General features: G+C 39.7%; 1 protein-coding gene across 1 annotated transcript in view; it reads right to left on the minus strand.

Annotated features, from left to right (window-relative positions):
* Positions 1–9,152: 9,152 nt before the first annotated feature.
* edn3b (endothelin 3b) overlaps positions 9,153–24,130 on the minus strand; it is a 35,817-nt gene continuing 20,839 nt past the window's right edge. The window contains exons 3-4 of the mRNA XM_057830737.1: positions 19,289–19,447; positions 9,153–10,520 (exon numbers count right to left, since the gene is read on the minus strand). Coding sequence (XP_057686720.1) covers positions 10,466–10,520; positions 19,289–19,447 — 214 coding nt within the window. The 3' untranslated portion in view covers positions 9,153–10,465. The remainder of the gene's footprint in view (positions 10,521–19,288; positions 19,448–24,130) is intronic.

Consider the following 24,130-nt stretch of genomic DNA (forward strand, 5'->3'; position numbering starts at 1 on the left):
ATATTTTTCTTGACGCCTTTTTGGACGCTGGTGCGCCCTTAGGCGGTTGCTTAAATTGCCTTATGGGCGGCACGGGTCTGCCCAAAAATTACTACATATATGTACAGTATATATAGAGTATACATTTATATATACTGTATATACATACACGCATATAACTGGGTTGTTTTCTGACGGAGTGCCTGTAGAGGGCAGCGTTGTAATTCTGTGGTGAATTATGCGGGTGAGGGTATGTTTTGCGGAAGTGAATAAAAGGAGTTTGCCCGTGACCGGCTAAAAGGCAAAACTCTGTCATGTGTCCACAGAGGAGTTATAATACAGGCGACTAGGATAAAGCCTTGGAAACACGCCGGGAAGAGACACTGATGCAAGCGCAAGCACGTTGTGAAGTTCTCGATGCGGCTGCATAAAATGAGTTGCTCAAGCCTCCTCGGAGGGTTAGCAGTGTTGTTAGCATTGCATCTGCCACCAGTCCTTGTCTGGATGGCTGCATTTAGGAAAATTGACCACTTCGATTCCGCTGCTGAATAATGGAACGGATATGTCTGAGCTTCCACTTCATTGCTAACGCGATCGACGATGATGAAAAAAAAAAGAGCCATACTTGTAACAGTGAGTGGACCATTTTTGTACAACATGCTGTGTGATTTGATTGCCCCGGGAGACCGACGGACAGGGCATATGAGGAGCTAGTAGCTAAGTTACAAGGGCATTTCGATCCCACAACAAACACGATTGTGTTTGTAAGTTCCAATCTTGTTCTCATCATTTTGAGGAGTCAGTGAACTCGTACCTGGCCCGTCTAAAACATCAAGAGGGTCGTTGTGACTTCAGTGCCACGTTGGAGGATAGTTTGAGGGATCAGCTGGTGTGGGTTATTGGGATTGAACAGCTTTCGAAACATCTCCAAGCCACGTCAAATCTTTTGTGGGGGAAGGCAGTGCAGCGCTGCTTGGCTGTTGAAACTGCAGAAAGAGGAGCTTTAGCACTGCAGTTCCCCAAATACATTAACAGAGTTGTGCACCAATCTCAAACAGTAAGAAGCCCCAAAATGCAGAGCAGAGACTCCACAAGTCACAGGCGTTGTTACCACTGTGGTGACATGCATGCAGCTGATAGCTACAAATTTTAAGGTCATAGACTGCCACTACTGCGGCATATGTGGACACCTTCGCCGATGCTCTAAAAAGAGCGAGATGGCCAAAAAGGGAGACCAAGAACAGACAATTCCACCATCAGCGCTTAAGTAGTTTCAGATATTTTCGGCTCTCAAATGGACAGTGATGAAGATGAAGTTGCTTACCTTCTGGCCTTAGTGGTTAAACGCCCAGGCCCTTTGTTAGTAGTTAGCAGCAGACGTTGCCGGTTGCCTGATAAGCTTCGAGGTGGATACTGGAGCTTCTCGCACATTTATTTCAGAACTTTCAAAAAACTAACCGCTCAGATGTCATCGTTGTTATCGAAGTTTATGTGCTTTTTCACTCAAGTCGTACACAGGCCAACAAATAGCACTTAAAAGCCGTTGCTGTTTATGACCGGAGGAAAACTGAAGGAATTCAACAAGAGGCCCCCAAAAACATACAAAAACAGAGCCCCACCCCTCTAATGGCTTGGCGGTGAATTACAGAGCAACGTGTTCCCTTGACGCAGAACTTCGAATGCTCAATGACGATGTAGGGTCTACGCCATTACTCTGCCGTCACCGCAACACAGAAGCATAATTCAGCCCTTAGTCATTGCCAGCAGAAAGTCGTATCTGTTTCAAAGTAAAGGTTGGATTCTGCCAAGGCTGCCCTTTGTTGACGATTCTGTTCACAACCTGTTTTGAAGGAATTGTAGGCGCATGGGAAGCATTGAGGGTACAGTTTAGTTGGTGGCCTCAGTATTGCGTCCCTGCTTTTTGTAGAAGATTTGGTCTTGTTGGCTTCGTCAAGTCATGATCTCCAACTCCTACTGGAGTGGTTCTCAGTCAATTATAAACCATCTGGGATAAGAATTAGCTCTTCCTGATCTGAGGCCGTGGTTAGAAAAGTCAGAAAAGGTGGAGCACCCTCTCCATGCTGGCGGTATATCCTTGTCCAAATGGAGGAGTTCAAGTATCTTGTGGGTCTTGTTCACGAGTGAGGGGAAAATACAGCATGCGAGCTGACCCTGGATAATTGGAAGAAAGTGGATGTGTGGTTTGGATTAAGATGAGAATTGTTTATGGCGGCATGTTGAGGCATGTTAGGGAGTTAAGCATACCAAGACTGTCATTTGAGGATGTAAAGGAGGGAACAGGAGGTTAAAGACCTGCAGCTGACCCAAACGAGGAGGAGGGGGAAGAGAGTGAGAGACAGAGTGTGAACGACAGAGAGAGAATGTCGCTAGCCAGATGTGCTGCTTGTTAAGTCCGTCTGATATTCCACAAACCTTTCCCCACCAAAATCAGCAGAGATTGAAAAGTTTAAGTTTCATGGTGATCCACTGGAGATCTTTTGGATTTCTGACATTTTATTGCCTGTATTTGGTATTTTTTATTATTACCATAATTTCCTGAATATAACGCGCACTTTTTTCCCCCCAAAATCAACTTGTAAAATCATGGTGTGCATTATAAACGGGTACATGGATGGAGACAGAAATATATATATATATATATATATATATATATATATATATATATATATATATATATATATTACATATATATAAAAACCGATTTTTTTTATTGACACGGCCACCTTGTTTTGAAGAAACGTATGCGGCGACCCGTTGCCGACCATTACGGTACGTGACGTCACCATTTTGTTTCGGTAATACTTCATTCTAATCGGCCGAATGATTTCGTCTGTGTTGAATTCTGCTTTTTTTCACTCTTGAAAAAGCACAGAATTTATTTTCTTGAACCCATTTGAGTCAACGTTTATTGCAGCTCCGCAACTCGGACCATAACAAACGTAACAACACAGACTTCCTGTGTCCGTCAACTATATCTGTCCCTCGGGAAACTCAAATAACAATAGTTCCTATTGTTACTGTCGTGTTGACAGCGATGAGCTCTCACGTATTTCCGACTTACGTTCTCACTTTCATTTTACCGTATCAATCCATGGAAGAAGCATTTATTCATCATGATGAAACGAGAAAGTTATACAGCAGCCTTTAAAAGAAAAGTCACATCTGTTTTGTTTTCTCCTAGATTCTGTAAAGTTGGAGAAGTTGTCAAATCATATTATTACCGTAAATATTGTCAGTTTATGGTAATGTTTTGAACTACCAATGCGCTATGCTTGTGCTGTGTTTCACCAGTCAGTAAAAAGACATTTCTGTATCTGTACACGAGCTCTGCTTTCTTGTATTCTTCTATTTTTTGGTGCTAAAATTAGGGTGCGCGTTATAAACGGGTACAATAATTTCCCCTAGATTTTACAAGTAAATTTGGGGTGCGCATTATACACGGGTGCGCCTTATAAATGGGAAATTACGGTATATATTATTATATACAAAAATTTAATGATGTCAGAAAAGTTTCAACAAAAGTTCAAATGTCAACTAGTGTTGATCATCTTGGTGCCCACTTAAAAGAAGTCAACAATAATAAACTCCAACTGAACTGACCTAAAGACTGAGCACTCCGGCTGCTTGAATAAGGAGGGGCTAACTTAAATGAACACACGAGGGAGGTATGGTAAAAAATTAAGCCAAAATTACGAACTTCATTGGATAAGGACATATGGCAAAAAAACAAATACATAGACGCCAAACAATAAGTAAATTCCTGTGCATTTAGATTAAATTGGCAATGAAGAATTACCCCTAAACAATGATTAAATACTTAAACATGCCCCCTCCAGTTCTAAACGGTGGTAGGTGCAAAATCTTCCACACGCCAACTTCCCAGCTTGGTCGTCACCCTCAAAAACAAGTGTAAAAAATGTTTAGACAAATACTAACTTAAGTGTACACCCATCACAAAATACGGGTCCAAATAAACTGAACTTAAGAAATTGTTCTTATATTATTATAAATTCAAACAATACTCACACTAGCGTGGTGGCAGAGGTATCCATCACACAAATGATCCAAATCAGATATTATTGTTATTACATTTACTAAAAACCTTGAATAACCTGCCAGGACTTGCTTTTATTTTTGACTTGACAACCTAATTAGTTTGGCCTGGACTCTCTCCAGAGTTAAAAAATGTAAGTATTTTGGCAGACACTGTCCACCAGCTGCTATTTTTGGGTGCAATTTGTATGCATGTCAACTGTACCATACTTAGGATATATTGTATTATATTTGCGCCTTTATTGTAATGCAATCAACTTACCACTGGGCTTTTCCTGTATGCTTTTCAAGTAGAAAGACGTACACTGCTCAAAAATGAAAGAGAACACTAAAGTAACACATTGTTGATATGACTGAATGAAATATTTTTTATTAAGTTCTTTGTTCTTTCCGTAGTCGAATCTGCTGACAACAAAATCACACAAAAATTGTCAATGAAAACCAAATGTATGAATATATATTCGAATTACTGTATATATGTATAATTATACTCAAAATGAGGTTCAGGAAAGTGTGTCTGTGTGCCTGTATGACAACCCTACAATGCCTGGGCATGCTTCGAATGAGACGACGATCCTCCCAGATCTGGACCAGGGTATCACTGAGCTCCTGGAAAGTCAGAGGAGCAACCTGGCAGTGCCAGATGGACCTAAACATAATGTCCCAGATATGTTCTATTGGATTTAGCTCAGAGGAATGTGGGGGGCAGTCAATAGCCACGTTTACATGCTGACTTTTATTCATACCGATTCAAATCATTCCGAATGGAAATTTCAGATCAGCTGTTTACATGTCACTTCATCTATTCCGATCCAGCGTTTACATGTGTCTGCCTTTATTCCGAAAGGACGTTTGACAACTGCCGTCTGACATGCGCAGATTAATCAAAACAAAGCGTCACGTTGCAAAACATGGAGATCGATCGTCAGAGTGCTGCTGTTTTAACTTTAACCCACTTGTTGTGTTTGTGGGGTCGTATCCGCTTCTGCTGTTTTGCTCTTTTGCCTTGTAGTAGCCGGTTGTCAGCGTTTTCCACCGGTTTCTAATCTGGTCAACGCTCCGGTCTATTCCGGCTTCGTGTAACCTCTCGTGAACTTTTTAAAATAGTTCACTGTTCCTTGTTTTACGCCCGTCTAAGCGAGCAATTATATTAAATTCTTTTAAAGTTTGAATTAAATACAATCTTTCCGCCGGACTCCAATTAGGTGCGCTGTGCTTGGAAGCCATGTTGCAAGTGACGTTACTTACGTCACCAAGTGACGTCACCACGTCAGTACGGAGCATGTGCAGAAAGAACACAACCAGACACCATTCCGCTTCCCTGTTTACATGATATAATTTTACTTCTAATCGGTTTGGGAAAAGGAATATTCCACCCCTGTGAATCGGAATGAAATTCCATTCGGTTTGGGCCTGTTCAGTCCGAATGAGGTGTTTATATGGAACACATTTATTCGGTTTGAACACTAAACCGATTGTAATTGGAATAGTTGGCTCCATGTAAACGTGGCAAGTGTTATCAATTCCTTTTTCCTTCAGGAACTGCTTGCATATTGCAGCCAAATGAGGTCGGGTGTTGTCGTGGATCAGAAGGAACCTAGGTCCCACTGCACAAGCGTACACATAATAGGAGTCAGGGGGCTACTAATTAACCTAAGAAGTTCTGTGTGTCCTTCCAGGGATATGCTTCCCCTGACCACCTCTGACCCACCACCACACCGGTCATGCTGAATGATGTTGCAGGCAGCATAACGTTCTCCACAGCATTTCGGGACCCTTTCAAGTCTGTCTCATGTGCTCAGGTTGAATCTCAGTGGAGAGCAGAGAGCCACTGGTGTAGCTGCAATTTCCGGTGGTCTATGTCAAATGCCAATCGAGCGCTACGGTGATGGGCAGAGAGCACGGGGCTCACTACACCATGTCTGGCCATCCTAATGGAGCCCGTTTCTGATTGTTTGGTCAGAAACATTCACACCAATGGCCTGCTGGTGATCATTTTGTACTGTGCTTATCAAGATCTTCCTTGAACAATGGAGTGGATACCGATTCTGCTGAGGGTTTAGGGACCTTTTACGGCCCTGTCCAGCTCTCCTGGAGTAACTAGCTGTCTCCTGGAATCTCCTACAGGCTGCCAGGTTGATCCTCCCCCTGCTTGAGCTCAGAGGAGCAACGAACAGGAGAGAAAGGTCAAATAAAATGGTGGGTTTGGTTGAGAGTTTCAGCTGGTGGTCAACCACACCCATACATTAATACAATGTTTCGTAGATAAGGAAACTCAGGGTGGAGCCCTGGTCACATCAATGGGAACGGCAGACAGGTGGTATTTTAGTGTTGGGTAAACTGCAAATTTAAGAAGTCCATGTGATACAACATGCGTAAATAGTGAGGACTTGTAATAATGTACTTGGAGTTGTCTTTTCACTTATGTTTGCCCATATAAGATGAATTACATGTTCACTTTCTAGTGACATGTTTAAGTTAGCCCCCCATGCTTTATTTGAACATGTTTTGGTTCTATTTTCAGATCCAAATTTTGCATTGCATAATAATGCAAAAGTCAAAAGCCAGTTTATTTGATCTTTTATTAAATATTATTATTATTATCACAATTCTCTTTTCATTTCCTTTAACACACCAAATGTAAATGATGGAACCTTGAAAATAATTTTGGTAAATTATTATAAATACAAAATACAACTATCCCAGTTAAAGCTTCAGAACCAACTGAAATTTTGAGAAATGCTCCTCTCTCTCCAGTCATCATGTCAAAATTATTGTACACGGAATAAATATTAATACAATATAATGACTTACCAGCACTAGAGTATGTCAAGCTAGTGCATGCTTTGTATTGTCAAGTGGAGAACTGCGACAGAGAATAAGGCACAAAAGAGGAAGAATTTAATTACTGGTCAGTGGGGGAGTAATTCTAGTTCCAGAGGCTAAAGGAAAAAAGGCACTTAGTTTTCACTGCATGATATTTTTTACCTTTGTGGATAAACTCTCCATGTTTGACATTCAAACGTCTAAAGAACCACAGTCTGTTGAGGCCTAAGGCAACACATTTTTTCACCAGCCTCAGAGTAAGATCTCATCTCAACTGAGTTGTTGCAATTCATTACAAATGCCCTCCAGTTAATCAACACACATTGCACATACAAGCTCTCACTGGTGTTTTTTCTTATTACTGAAACTTTAAATGGGTATCTCATTGTGTCAATAACACCTATCCATCGATGGATAATAATTCCCTTCATGTATAATGAAGCATGCATTATACATGCACAGTATGTATATACTGGCCATACATCATCTTGAGGAAAATGTAGTGACGATTTGTACATGGTATAGGGATGATCCTGGACTACAGTATGTTGTGTATGTTGTGACTACACTTGTTTTTTTAAATTCTATAATCCATACTGAGTCATGGCTTCAGTCACGAAAGTAATCTTGGTATGAAGGGAGTGTTTTACTAATAATATATACAGTGCCTTGCAAAAGTATTCGGCCCCCTTGAACCTTGCAACCTTTCGCCACATTTCAGGCTTCAAACATAAAGATATAAAATTTTAATTTTTTGTCAAGAATCAACAACAAGTGGGACACAATCGTGAAGTGGAACAAAATTTATTGGATAATTTAAACTTTTTTAACAAATAAAAAACTGAAAAGTGGGGCGTGCAATATTATTCGGCCCCCTTGCGTTAATACTTTGTAGCGCCACCTTTTGCTCCAGTTACAGCTGCAAGTCGCTTGGGGTATGTTTCTATCAGTTTTGCACATCGAGAGACTGACATTCTTGCCCATTCTTCCTTGCAAAACAGCTCGAGCTCAGTGAGGTTGGATGGAGAGTGTTTGTGAAAAGCAGTCTTCAGCTCTTTCCACAGATTCTCGATTGGATTCAGGTCTGGACTTTGACTTGGCCATTCTAACACCTGGATACGTTTATTTTTTAACCATTCCATTGTAGATTTGGCTTTATGTTTTGGATCATTGTCCTGTTGGAAGATAAATCTCCGTCCCAGTCTCAGGTCTTGTGCAGATACCAACAGGTTTTCTTCCAGAATGTTCCTGTATTTGGCTGCATCCATCTTCCCGTCAATTTTAACCATCTTCCCTGTCCCTGCTGAAGAAAAGCAGGCCCAAACCATGATGCTGCCACCACCATGTTTGACAGTGGGGATGGTGTGTTCAGGGTGATGAGCTGTGTTGCTTTTACGCCAAACATATCGTTTTGCATTGTGGCCAAAAAGTTAAATTTTGGTTTCATCTGACCAGAGCACCTTCTTCCACATGTTTGGTGTGTCTCCCAGGTGGCTTGTGGCAAACTTTAAACAAGACTTTTTATGGATATCTTTGAGAAATGGCTTTCTTCTTGCCACTCTTCCATAAAGGCCAGATTTGTGCAGTGTACGACTGATTGTTGTCCTATGGACAAACTCTCCCACCTCAGCTGTAGAGCTCTGCAGTTCATCCAGAGTGATCATGGGCCTCTTGGCTGCATCTCTGATCAGTTTTCTCCTTGTTTGAGAAGAAAGTTTGGAAGGACGGCCGGGTCTTGGTAGATTTGCAGTGGTCTGATGGTCCTTCCATTTCAATATGATGGCTTGCACAGTGCTCCTTGAGATGTTTAAAGCTTGGGAAATCTTTTTGTATCCAAATCCGGCTTTAAACTTCTCCACAACAGTATCTCGGACCTGCCTGGTGTGTTCCTTGGTTTTCATAATGCTCTCTGCACTTTAAACAGAACCCTGAGACAATCACAGAGCAGGTGCATTTATACGGAGACTTGATTACACACAGGTGGATTCTATTTATCATCATCGGTCATTTAGGACAACACTGGATCATTCAGAGATCCTCACTGAACTTCTGGAGTGAGTTTGCTGCACTGAAAGTAAAGGGGCCGAATAATATTGCACGCCCCACTTTTCTGTTTTTTATTTGTTAAAAAAGTTTAAATTATCCAATAAATGTTGTTCAACTTCATGATTGTGTCCCACTTGTTGTTGATTCTTGACAAAAAAATTAAATTTCATATCTTTATGTTTGAAGCCTGAAATGTGGCGAAAGGTTGCAAGATTCAAGGGGGCCGAATACTTTTGCAAGGCACTGTATATAATCTTCTTTTATTTTTCAGAATATTTCTTCCTAGCCCAACTGAAGCCTCAAATACATCTCAGATATAATTTACCGTATTTTTCGGACTGTAAGTCTCAATTTTTTTCATAGTTTGGCTGGGGGTGCGGCTTATACTCTGGAGCGATTTATGTGTGAAATTATTAACACATTATTAGATCATTTCACATCTTATTTTGGTGTTTCGGAGTGACATTGATGGTTTGGTAAACTTGTTAGCATGTTCTTGATGCTATAGTTATCTGAATAACTCTTAATAGCGATTTTACGTTAACATACCGGCCACATTCGCATTTCGTTGTTCATGCATCATGTAACATTATCATATTGTACACTTATTCAGCATGTTGTTCTCTATTGTATTTTTTTTCTTTAAATTGCCTTTCATGATGACAAATCTTTTCTATGTGTTGGATTTTTATCAAGTAAATTTCCCCCAAAAATGCGACTTATACTCCGGTGCGATTTATATATGTTTTTTTTCCTCTTCGTTGGGCGTTTTATGGCTGGTGCAACTTATACTCAGGTGCGACTTATAATCCGAAAAATACGGTTTTGGCAGGTGAAATAACATCATATTACACTTGGGTTAGAGTTTGTGTTACAGAGCAGAACAGAGCACATTTTACACAATATGATTCATATAGTTTTATATATACTGTTTTATATTATTTCTGTAAAAAAAAAAAAAAAAAAAAAAAAAATACAAAACACAATTATATATGTGTGCCTAATTATTGTTATTATTAATGTCCTTTATTATGTATTTGTTCCTTGCTTCAGTACTTTCGTCCACAACTCACATTTTGTTCCCCCCCCATCTACTATAAGTAGAAAAGACGTCCATGTGTTTTTTTGAACGAATGCAGCTCACCTCTTTGTTTTTGGAAAGAGTCAACTTTTTTCCACAATATGTTGGCATATATGTATACAAAGAAGAAGTCGGACCAAATGTGGCATAAGGTCACAAGATGTTTTCAAGGTGAATTAAATCCCGAGGCCACTCAGGAGAGAACAAAAAAAGAGAACAGCAACTGGAGAACTGTATCGAATTTGCTGCAATGTTCTCAAAACCGCTCAGCCTGACGGAACTTGCTCCCAGAGTTATGATGCTCAGGAATGTCGGCACTGTCAATCTCAAAAGTTCTTCCTTTCAATGCGAGTGTATCTGTGGTAGCAAGTGTGCCAAACACAGAATGATTGGGCTGAAGGCTAGGGAAAGATCCACTCCTTGAAAAAAACCAGCAGGAAATTAAGAGGAATCCAACAGTCAGCCAGGCCCTGGGACTCTGTGAAGAGCTGGTTTTGGCCCAGTTTGAAGGGAACTTAAATGAGAAAGCAGAAAATGTATATTAGTACACAAATTTCGCTTGGCCACTGAATTAGTTAACATGTACTCTATAGCGACAGAAATGTAATGATGCAAAGAAGAATGCATGACGTCAACTGAAATCACTTAGGGAGTGCCTGATTACTCTGACATTTACGAAGGATGGCCATATAGGCAATAATAACTGCACAACATACCTGCCCAGCATTATTCTTCTAAATATGACACTGACTTGAATGTACAGATTTAACACATTCAGAGATTTTCCATTCCCTCAACTGCAGACCTACACACTGAAAGCAAATAGAGTAAGTTTGCTCATGTTAGACTGCAATCTAGGCAAGTTAGCACACATATCCTTAAGTTGGGCCTTAAACTCAACTATTTCAGAACACTGTTATGCTTTGGTATTACAAAGAAAAAAATAGAAAGCATTTTTATGACTTTCCAGACCATGGCCCTGCCGCCAATTAGGTCCCCCGTCACCTCATGATTGTTTATTTATTTATTTGCAACGGTAACAATCTCTAAAAACCGATCAGGAATGGCAAACAAGCTTTTGTGTTTCACTTTTTTTTTTTCATTAAATGTTGCGCAGTTGAATCTTAAACAAAGTGTAGCTTTGGGAGTTGTTTACAAATGTGATATGCCCACCCCAATATCTCATATATGGGCTTTGCCAGTGCGAAAAACATGCCGTCTGAACATGAGGAAGTGGGAAGCAAATGGAGATCAGCTAATGCTATCTGTAACGTAGCAAAGGGTTCGTCCAGTTCTTTTTTTAATGTCAATGGTGTAAATTCATGGGGCTTCAGATTTATTAGCAAATAAAAGTCACTGAACGATGACGTACATCTTGTACTAGGTTTAAGTACTGAAACCCGGTATCAATTTGGTGCCAGTTCCAAAGCAACTGATGGTAACCAGACCGAATAAAAACAAACATTTCGGTGCCTCATTTCGGTGCCTGAGCATACAGTACATGTCCTCTGATTGCGCGCTTGAATTCAAAGTGTTTTGTCAAGCTTTGGTGTATCTAATCCCAGTTTCTTCTGATGTGTAAAAACTTGAGTTCACAGTGTACGCAGCCATTGCTAATAAGACTTTGACAGCTATTATATAACTGCAGTTCTTACATTACCTCTTACTGTTCATGTTTTAGACAAACAATTCTTGTGAGTTATCGTCTGCCTTTGTTTCATGTAACGTGAATGTGATGTAGCAGATTCATGGTATGAATATTTTGTTTGTTTACATTTGCAGTTAAGTGGCAGTAATGTTACAGTCAAACTTAACTACATTTTTACTTTTCAAGTTGTGCTCTTCTGCACTTCTCTTCAAATTAACACTATGTAATTTACAATTGTGTGACATTCATTATTTCGTAGCACAGATATAATACTGTATATGTTCTGTGTCAGTTTTACAAATTATTGGTCTTGCCAATAGAAGGAAGACAAGACGATTCAAGATTTTTAAAAAAAATAATTTTAAAAGATTTACACTAAATTGAATTAAGTGTTGTACTGTAAATTAAAGGTTGGTGGATTTTGATTATGTTTGGGTGAGTTTTTATTCTTAAAGTGTTGGTTTAAGAACTGTTAAAGGACCAGAAAACGGGAGTCCTCCAACAGAACCAGAAAATTACAGAGTGGTAAATGGTATCGGATTAAACCTAACAATACCCAACCCTATCCTATAATACGCAGCCTAGGGATGAGCGAGTACATCACTATCTGTGTCTATTCAAACATCTAAATTATCTTTTTAGGCTGTATTAGCTGAGCGAAATTGTTTTGGTTCATTCCACTCAAATTGATCTACATGAACTCTGCTTTATAATATTTATACGTTGCTAATTATTACCCCAAAAAAGTACTACTCACGGTTTCCAGTCATTTTTTAGTAATTAGTGTTTTTGTGTCTATCTTTTTTTTTTGACTGTGGCGCAGTTACAGTGGGGAGAACAAGTATTTGATACACTGCCAACGGGATCAAATACTTGTTCTCCCCACTGTATATTGATACAGCGGAGTAACATAGTCCGTGTGTGAAGCTGTTTTAGGTCACTTGCGCCAATAGGAGACGAGGGTTGTTGCCATGGTTTTGAAAACACACAACATGGAGTCCACCACGTCCAGCTTCGACACGAGCGAATATGAACCAAAAATTAAGGAAACCGAATTCCAAATTTAGTCAAAGGCATCGAAATGATGCTATATGTATCTCTCATCTGTCCAAGGGCGAAAAAGTGCAGGAATTGAGACGACAATGTTGGGACACTTATAGAGCCTGTGTCAGACAATGGCTTTCTCTCCAGGCTTCGTCGAAGAATCTTGCTGAAAATGCATTTTGTCGACGTGGATTTTTCACCACATTGACATTGATTACAGGTAAGCCACACACATGCCTTTTGTTGTGAATAATAATGGGGGTTGGGGGTCTTCTGGTCAGAACACATATGAAGTTAAGACTTACAATGTCACCATTATTATGTTTGATTGTTTTACATTGAGCGAAACATTTGGCTTGAAACTTTTATAGTATTGCCATTAAATAACTGGGAGTGGGTTTTTGTAACTTTGAGGGTCATTTTAAGACAACAATATTATGTCAGATTGTATTACATTGAGCAAAGAGTTTAGTTGGACACTTGTATAGCATTGCCATAAAATAACTGGGAGGGGGTCTTTTGTGTTTTCAGATGGTACAGCATATAAAAAAATGACGCATTGACAAAAAACATACTCTTAAGATTATCTATTAACTATTAACTATAGTTCCAAAAACGTATTTCATAATTTTATTCAGGAAAAATGGGCGGACTAGAAAAGCTTAGATAATTTTGATTGGACCATTAATATTACATGGATAAAACCGTTCCCACATGGTTTATGTGTGTGTGCTTGTTTTTCAGAACTCAAACACCCTTCACTGACAGCTACAAGTTCATCCTCAAAAGATACTTCACCAGGACGTGCTGCGAATGGACAAGCTACAAAAGACATTCGTGGACATCATGAAGAATCAAGAGGGTCTTGATGCTTCAAAATGCAGGTAGCCAAAATATGTGACCTTCTCATGGTTCTTGTAAACAAAAAAAGTAAATACAAGGTTAATTGTTATTAACTTATTCTCACAAAAAAGGCCATGCACATATTTGAATTGAACACACGTGCATGCACATACTAAAAATGCAGGATAATATCGGTTACAGATAATTATCGGCCGATAATGGCAATTATGACATCACAAAGATAATTCAGATAAAAAAAAATTTCAACCGATAATGCAATCCGATAATATATATACTTGATTTAGCCTACAAATGTGTGCATTCGACGCCGTTTTGCTCCCTCTGAAGCCCGTCGCATGAGTGACGCGTTACCAATTCTGCATCGCCGCCCCCGTTGCACCCATGACGCATCACACGACACACTTTTTTTTTCTAAACTTTATTTCACACGGCATACTTGAAGCAGCAGGATAATGGCGGCTTCGTCTCCGGTGTGGGTTTACTTCTCTGTCTGTGAAACAAATAACGCTCTCGCCATTTGCAAAACTTGCAATGCAGCAGTTCCACGAGGCGGTACAAAACCGTCCTCTTTCAACACCACGAACCTCATAATTCATTTAAAGCTGCATCAGGAAAACGTATGGAACGAATACGAGGCTGCCGCTACTGCGAAGGCTAAGGGTAATCGTGTTGCATTGAACAAACGGAAAGTTTCGGGACCTTTTGACTATCGGTGAAGCTTTTGACAAGCAAAGACGATTTGACCGAAATGATCCGAGACCCAAAGCCCTGGACGAAAAAAGAATGCAATTTATAGCGTTTGGTGAACAGCCATTTACTGTTGTGGAAGACATGGGGCTTGAGCTGCTCTTGAAGTATCTTGAGCTCTGCTATCAAATCCCGAGCCGCCGCTACTTTTCGGATGCATGATTACCTTCCTTACACGATCTCTTGGCTAAGCACGTGATCACCATTCTCCGTGAAAAACATGCTGATTACATCAGTTTCACGAAAGACATTTGGACGAGTGATCTCAGTCAAGTAAGCATGATTAGCATGACGGCACAGTGGTTGGATGACAATTTCAACTTACACCAAACCACACTCCACTACCAAGAACTGCCTGGCTCACACACAGCAGAGGCAATAAGTAATGCATTTAGTACAATGCTTGAAAAGTGGCACATTAGGAAAGAGAGAATGCATGTTGTGCTCCATGACAATGCTAAAAATATGGTCAAAGCAATGTCACAATGTGGGACTCCAAGCCTGGGGTGCATGGCTCACACATTACAACTGGCTATACATGAAGCTGTGCTCAGTCAAATAGTCAACACAGACTCTATTTCGATCGCAAGAAAGATGGTGGGACATTTTAAGCATTCTCAAGTGGCCACCAGAGCTTTGGCAGATCTACAAACAAAACTTGGAATGAAACCTACCAGGCTACAACAAGACGTTGCAACAAGGTGGAACAGCACATTTTATGGTTAAGAAGTCTGCTGCAGCAAAAAAAGAGCACTAACTGCTTATCGGGTTGACCATTCAATGCCTGCAGCCCTGAGCTCAATGCAGTGGGTTCTCATTGAAAATATGCTGACCATATTGGACCCGTGTGAGCAGCTGACTTGAGACATTTGTAAAGCCACCGCCACCACTGCTGATGCCATCCCTGCAGTGCAAGCATTGAAGCGCCTCCTTCACAAGACCGTTCCAACAGACCATAGGATTAAAACCTTAAAGAATACTCTACTGGAATCAATCTGCACACCTGTTGCTCACATCGATAATGAGCCATTGTATATTCTGGCTATCACCCTTGTACCAAAGATATAAAGATCGCTATTTCACATCTGCCAAGAAACAACATGCAAATAACTTTGAAAAGTTGAATATCATCCAACAAGAAGAAGCACCTCCTGTTTTAGTTGGTAAGTCTTTGACATTTTACTAATGAAAAAATGTGTGCAGTTGTTTGAATTTATAATATTTCTGCTTACAGATGAACCAGAAGCGGAAAAGGCCAGTAAAAGTGGAAATAACTCCCTGCTCCGCATATATGCAGAGATTCTGAAAGAGAATGATGATGCACATCAATTTGGAAAAGGCAGCAGTGAAACGCAGCTATCTAATGTTTTAACTTGTCTCCTGTTTAAGAGGAGTTGCATAGAAAACCAAAATAAAAGCCAGAGCATGAATAAGGGATCGGGATGAGGTCCTGAAAGTATGAGAAAACATTTAGTGAACACATTAAAACCTTGGACACATAATCTAAATTTGCTATGAGACTAGTGATTCTAATCTAACCATTGTGTAAGGATAATGTATGCTACAAACAACTCATTTTATATATATATATATATTTTTTTTCTTTCTTTTTTTTCTGTCAGTTGCAGATTTATCTCACAGAGGCCACCCTTCCCCTGAGCGCTGAACATCCTACTGAGACACCCTTAGAGTACTGGAGAAACAACAAGTCTCGATTCCCTGGCATGGCAGCACTTGCACGCAAGTACCTGTCTACACCTTGCACAAGCGTAGAAAGTGAATGCCTTTTTTCAACAGCTGCGAATGTACTTGATGAAAAAAGAAACAGTTTGGCTCGTCAGAAGGCAGAGCAGCTTATTTTCATTAAAGGGATCCTCTACCTTAAATACATGGAGGCTCTAATAAACCACAATTGTTCTCTTGTACTAAAATATGCTATTAGAAACACATAAAATGTTAAATCAATGGCAATATTTTAAAATATTTAGTACATATTTTGACCAATAGTTGGCGCCATGTTTTGCGGGCTCGGAGTGATGACGTAAATGGGATGTTTCCAAATGTGTAGCGTGTACAACAATTGCGTATTGCTGCCTAAACTCGTGAAGTAAAATGCAACGATGTGCTGCTTTTGGATGCAATTTCCAGTCAAATGGAAACAAGAGGGAGTGACGTGAGTCTCCACAGATTTCCTGTTGACAAGAATAGGAGAAAGGTTTGGGAAAATGCCACAGACTGGAATAACTTCCCGAGGACCCGAGGCTTTGTTCTCACCATTTTTCTCCTACCGCTTTCGAGGCTTTTAGTCAACGACAACTTATGAAAGAGCTCACCGGAGCGGCTGGATATAGGCGCAGACTAAAACCAAATACTGTTCCAACTATTCTCCCTCACAAAAAGCCTCAACGTGCCTCGGATATCGAGTGAAATGCGCACAATAAAGCAGCCACAGACAAGACACTTTGGCCGCGCTCTTAACATTAACCACCCTTATGTAGCTAAACGTGAGTTGGATGTACAAGGCATGGAGGACACTCGATCCAGAGGACGAACTTAATGAGGACAGCCACAACACGACTCCTATCCTGACTATCACATGTGTGCATTCATAGTTTTATTACCTTCAGTGAGAGTTTATAAGGTCAATAGTCATGAAAATAAAAATGCACGAATGACAAGGTGTGTTCAAACTTTTGGCCTGTACTGTATGTAAAGCACACGACAGCTCTGGATGCTAACAAGCACATAATTATATTGGGATAAGTTTGAAAACGCAATCGCTTACCTTGAAGATCTGCTAACAAAAACCGGAGTTCTCAACAGCATACACTCTCTCGCTCCGTTTTCATTGAGACGCACTTGCCGCGAGTGCATCACCAGTTTTGCCCAACTTTTATCAGGTATTTCCTGCACCGCATTTTTGCATTGCTGCTCGTCTTGTGAACGACCGACAGTGCTTTCCTGCTCTTCACTTTTCAGATCTGGTTCAAATAGGAAGGGCATATTCGCTTGTGTTGGAGCTGGGCGGGGTGGACGCCATGTTGTGTGTTTTCGTAACCATGGCAACAATCCTCATCTCCTATTGGTGCAAGTGACCTAAAACAGCTTCACACACGAACTATGCTACTCCGCCGTATCAATATCACTGCGCCACAGTCAAAAAAAGATCGACACAAAAACGCTAATTACTAAAAAATGACTGGAAACCGTGAGTGCAACTTTTTTTGGGTACTAATAAGCAACATATAAATATTATAAAGCAGAGTTCATGTAGATCCATTTGAGTGGAACGAAATCCATTTTCTAAGCACTTTTCCCATCGTCCCAATACAGCCTAATATCCATAGCTGTACTTTGAGGAGCCTATAGTTAGTGATAGTGAAATAGATTGACCAAAAGTTGCTGTATTCTTTTTTTTCTTTTTTTTTAAACCTCTGGCAGAACAGTCTCATTGAGATTCAAATTAATGACATTTTAAAAAATGAAATAGTTTTTGGGGTATTTATCTATTTATTTAGCATTTTCTATAAATATTTACAGAACAGTCCGAGGTCTGAGATTCAGTGTTTCTGAAGACAATAGCAGTGAGATAACTTTTTATTGAACAAGTTTTTATAAATGCAGCATTATATGCATAATATATGAAATTAATAGCATCAATGAATACAACACATGCACTAGAAAAACAATTCAATACTGTACTCAACATTCTTTTTTATTGTTATTGTATTTTTATTTTTTTATTTTTTTATCATGATGATTACTTTTACTACCTGTTGTATCCACACACATAGTCGACCTTGAAGGGGAAATATTCCCTCGCTCACTCAGAGGTAGGGCTCATAACAGTACTTTAAAATATCTTATTATACTGCAAAAAGCTATATTTGATGAAAATATTAGGGTTTAGGGCTTTATTTAATCAGCTGGGTTTGTGTGTAAGTGGTCAATGAGACTTTAGCTCTGCCTTGTAAAAATGTACAGTGTTAGGCACCTGTGTAAAAAACAAGTTCACTGAGTAACTTTACAATGCACAAAATACAGTTGAGTTGAAGAAAACTAAGAAAAGCGTAGGTAGAAGAGAGCAGCGAGCAAGCGCCAATTTTTTGCTTACTGTTCCCAGTAAGCAGAAGTCTCAACACGACCGCGAATAGTGGGTGTTTCTACTCTTGTTATGCTCGTACTCAGAAAAAATGCATTACCCGTAACATGCAATCGGGTCACCCGAGTACCCGGCTCACTCTAATGTAGCCTATAGCAATGTTTACTTTTTTTCTTGGCCTGGCTCTAGAGGGAAACCAGAGTCCAGGCAAAGGAAATGTATTATGTATTATATTATTTTACTCAACATAATGGATTATGTGTTGGGGCAGAATGGCTCAGTGACAGCACAGTCATCTTCTAACCAAAAGTTAGTGAATTTGATCCCTCATCAACAACAAGTGTATATAATCTGAACACAACAAGTTTTTTTTTTTTTTTTTTTTTTGTGAAATACATAACTAGATGACTGGATTAGGAACTAGAAATTTTATTTTGATGTTGGCTTTGTAAAAAATTACTGTAAGATTTAAACTTCTGTGCATTTGATTTGGACCCCATGTAAAATGTATCCAAGTCTATTTCACATGTGAAACTTTCATATCATAAAATACTTTCTTAACTCTCTGTCTTGACCACAGCTGGCTGTCAAAGTATTTGTGTTGCAATAAATCATGAATGTTGCTGCGCATGAATGTTGTCAAAACATTCCCCCTTACGCATGTCAAAATAAATCTATATTGATAGACCTTACATACGTATTTAGTTGAAACACACATGAATATTTGGCTTTTTGAATGGATGAGTGAAAAATTTACATTCCTTCTTGATTTATTTTTTCCTATGTCAGGTTGGAATTTCAACTGATTTATTTCTATTATCTTCATTCAGTGGTTGGCTCGGAAATAATAGAGAGAAGGGAAAAAAATGGGACTGACCTCGGCTGACAAAAGTGATGGCACTCTGGGTCTGCATTGAGAGTAGCACAAATGCAGCGCTGGGAGTTTTGCTGCTTGTGTTCACTGGACCGTTCAACCACAGCACGACGGATTCGCTGGGCTCCTTGGTAGCTTGACATTCCATAGGGTACAGTGCGTCTGCAAGTTTCCACAAAAGAAAGGCCATTTTGTTCAATGACAGCCCAGCATGCCAAAATATATCATCGTATTCAACAGCATATCATAAGATAAATAACGGAGCATGTCAATGATCCACACATGATAGTGACTGCACAAGGAATGAGGCCAAAAGCATGAGGGGAATTTACAACTTACTGTGCCTATCTATTCTTTATCTTAAGTGCCTGATGGAATCATGAAATAGAAAAAGAAAAAAGCAATGTTGGAGAACTTCGGAAATCAAATGAGCCTGGTTTGGCCAAAATGGATAAACAATTAATTGTACACCCTTGGTTAAGTTTCGAGACTTTCTCATTCAACTGAATGGTGAAAAGTCTTAAAACATATCACTGTAGGTGTACAAACTCTACTTATTCATAGTGGTTAAACTACTGCCCCAATCTGTGTTACGGTGAATGAATTCCTTACTCAATTTGTAACTTCATTTTGATGAAAGCACACGTTGAGCTACACATTGCATTCTTCCAGCTCTGAATTTAAAACAGCAGCACTCTGCTCATCAAATCTTAACACATCATGTGGTGCTCACAAATGTGCTTACCACACGCATAACCCTAAGCTCCGAAGCCCCTTCTACAGTTAGAGCCTTCATTTATTTTAAAAAAAAAGTACATTTAAATATATTCAATATGAGATGTAACAGTTTATATATATATATATATATATATATATATATATATATATATATATATATATACACATATTAGAAAAGATGAATGTCGAGCAGTTATGTTGTAGACCTACAGTAGTGAGGGAAGTGTTTGCCCCCTTTGATTGTCACAATTAAATGTTTCCCTGCATTAACCACATTTGAATACCGGTCAAAGATAACTAACTGCCACACGAAATTCATCCACAACATCCACCTTCTTCAGCTTAAGCTGAAGATGGGGAGGGCAGCAGCTACAGCAGGGATGTCGAAAACTTCCCTCTCACCAGACTTCATACAGCTCCTCCACGGGGATATCGAGACTCTCCCAGGCCAGCCAAGAAAGTGTCCTGGGTAGACCTTTCTCTGGGTGGTACGTGTCGTTAACACCTGCCAGAGCTACCTGAATGGGTTACATTCCAGCAGAGAAACAGCGGATCTACTCCGAGCCACTCCCGGAAGGTACAGCCCAGAGACCCTCTGGGAAACATTCATTTTTGCCCCTTATATCTTGGATTCTGTTCTTTTCGGTCACAACCCACAGCTCATGACCAAAGATGAAGGTGGGAACATATATCGACTGGTAAATGGGTGTTGCCTTTCGGGTTAGCTCCTTCTTTATGATAATGGACTGATATATAGTCAACATCACTTTTGACATTGCACCAATCTGCCTGTCAATCTTCCGCTCCATTATTCCTTCACTTGTGAACCATCACCTGTTGTCATTCAACAGTACAGTATGTGCAGAGCTTGAAGTTAAGCGCTTCCCGATTGCTCAGGGCAAAGGAAAAAGTACATGCCCGATCAGGTAAGTGAGTGAAAAATTATATTTCAAGCCGCCGCACTAATCGGCGGTGAACCGATTCGTCATTTGAATGGGAGTCGGAAAGCAATCGGTCGATTAGAAATAAATATTGTAAATAATTAAGGAAGAACGCATGTTGCCTGTTCCTGGGGTGAACCCTCTTGAGGACAGACCAAGCAGGATCCTTTACAAAAAAACACTGAAGTTGTCAATGTTGTTATGTCTCCTGTGCTAGGCAAGCTCAGCTAGCGCTATCCATAATGACCTACAATGACTTAAAATTTGCCAACCCCAACCGATGTTCTACCCTCAGGGATCTTGAGAAGTACTCAATTTTCAACTTAAAAAAATAGTACCTGAAGATAAAGCTTCAACAAAATGTATTAAATGCTTTTGGCACCATATAAAGCAGAATATATAGAAGAAAAGCACTATAGAACTCAGCACACCATTTAAAATTTTGATAACATATATATCTTATTTGTTTCACCTCTTGGCAATGTGTAAAAAGCAAAGTTTTAGAATTGAATGTTTGTCAAAATGAATTGAAATCTCCCGTGGGACTAGTCTGCTCATTAAATATACTTTCGATTTTGATCTTCCTTGTGAGCTTGAACTAAAAATGAGGAAAAGTGTTACATTTACATTTTTTTTTTTCACACAAATGTGACCAGATCAAAGAGAACTCAATCAACAGATGTGTTTGATATCCTTATGCTTCATTTTTCAACTAGATTTTTTTGCACCAGCCATAAAATGCCCATCAAAGAGGAAAAAAACATATAAGTCGCACTGGAGTATAAGTGAGTATAGACCCTACCCACGTGACGTCACAACTCCGCGCTCCTGACTGGTGCCGCCCAATTGTCCGTCAACACATCGTGTTTACCTGTTACGGCTACGTACATTCCTCCTATTTACGGCGTGTTTTTCTGCTCGTTAACATTAATAATCAAAATGGTGAAGGCGTGTGTGGCGGTCGGTTGCAATAACAGAGAAGATAGACGGAGAGACTTGAAGTTCTACCGGATTCCGAGAGACCCGGAGAGGAGAGAGCGAGATGGGCTGCTGCAATTCGACGAGAAAACTGGGCTCCAAACGATTACCACAAATTATGTAGTAGTCATTTTATATCTGGTAAGATGCATTTAATATATATTTAGAGGGTTTTGACCTGACAGCCACAATTAAGATCATTGCTAGGCTAATCGCCGACAACATACACGTATGTATGTAGTGAGAGTGCTATCGCTAAACCATATAAACATTAAAAGCCCTAGCTCCATTGACAAATGACATGAAATACATTAGACTTGACAGTGGATGTTAGCAAGAACAAAAGATTTTGAATTGAAAATTTCGTAACTCACCTTTCCAAGCACAAGATAGATTCCTGCCGAATTTTCGTGGACGAGGACCCGTTTCACCCAACCAGCAATGAAGTATTTATAAGCCTCCAAGCTCTTAAAGTTTTACAAACTTTCGTGAGAATAGGCTGATTTTGTGTGGACAAGATAGTTGTAAATATCAGGGTTGCTAGCAGATGTCAGGCAAATACGGCGAAGACAGCGGGTCGAAAAACATCGATTTAGGCATCAAATATGGATCTGGCGAATGGATAAACTGAAGCTTTTCCACATAACGCCTTTTATGCAACGCATCCAGTGAGTTTACGGCATCCGAAAGCACCGGGTCTTCCATGAAATGCATTATAAATTGCTCGATCAATTGAGACCATTGATAATACAGACACAAAATGACGGACAAGGAACAATACAGCGATCACGTGATTTTGTGACGTCGGTGGGTAGGGTCTATAAATGAGTTATTCAGATAACTATAGAATAAAGAACATGCTAACAAGTTTACCAAACCATCAGTGTCACTCCAAAACATCAAAATAACATGTGAAAGGATATCATAATGTTAATAATTTCACATATAAGTCGCTCCAGAGTATATGTCGCACCCCCAGCCAAACTATGAAAAAAACTGCCACTTATAGTCCAAAAAATACAGTATATATCATTATACAGATTCTTCATATAGTTTCACCCAACACTAGTTTAACTTTTAAGTCCTCTGCATCACCATTTACATTGTTTTGACATTAGCTTGTCACAGTTTTGGCAGCACTTTGGAAGCAGTACAGTAAAACAAGTATTTTGTTGGTCTCCTGTGTCTGCAGTTCTTTAAAACATGAAACAACATTTTCCTAGATATTGATACTTTTAGGCTATTTTTAAAGTGCCAGTTACATACCAACTTTGCTGAAAATATGGCAATGCAATAATTTTGCACTGCACCAAATAAGTAAAATGTTCATTTGATTTGGAAAAAATGATATATAGAAAGAGGATTTTGATTCAGTACCTCAAAATTATTTAAGAACATGTGTTTGCAATATTACAACACTTGCCTCGGGAAAGCAAAATATGGGTGAACATTTGCCTGGCACGGCCAGACTGTTCTCCCTGTATTTTTCAAACACTGAGAGAAAAGTCTGGGAACCATCCCATTAACGGCCTCTCGAGCAGGTACAAAATCAATCGACAAATCAGATTCGTTTATTTGCGTGACGTGTTCTTAACGAGCAACGTCACTCTTGCACGTCGGAAGTCGTCTCCACAACAACACAGATGGTGAACAGGAGATGCGAGAATATGTTCCAATCCACGGTAAAATCAGTTTTAAATTACCAAAAACACATCGACACGAACCATTGACAACAGTCCGTCTCGCGCTAGCCATGTTGAATAAACTCCGCTCTCCTCGTATGTTTACTTCCGCGCGCAAGTCCCTCGTCCTGCCCTTGCTGTTTTACTAACGTCACGTCTGCCCGTCGCTGATTGGTCCACTACGCTGTCTGTTTGCTATGGCTTGCTCTGCCCTGGAAATTGTATCCGCTGAATGGTTGTCAGACTCAATAGCTGGAACAGCGGTGAGTCTGGTGTACCAGGCAAGGTGAACATGACTGAAAGGGTCAAGCTGAAACTTAATACAGCCAAGCAATTAAGCACAAATTCCACTCGGTCCTGAATTTCTCTTTGCTGTCAAATTCGTAAAAAGCTATATCTCCATGGAAAATGTTATGATTGGAAATAAAGAAGATGCAATTTACAGTGATACTGAATGCAACAGATAATATTGCTACAGATCGGTTTGTGTTAAATGTTTCTGCTCA

Source organism: Corythoichthys intestinalis, chromosome 2, assembly GCF_030265065.1.
Source record: "Corythoichthys intestinalis isolate RoL2023-P3 chromosome 2, ASM3026506v1, whole genome shotgun sequence".
NCBI lineage: Eukaryota > Metazoa > Chordata > Actinopteri > Syngnathiformes > Syngnathidae > Corythoichthys > Corythoichthys intestinalis.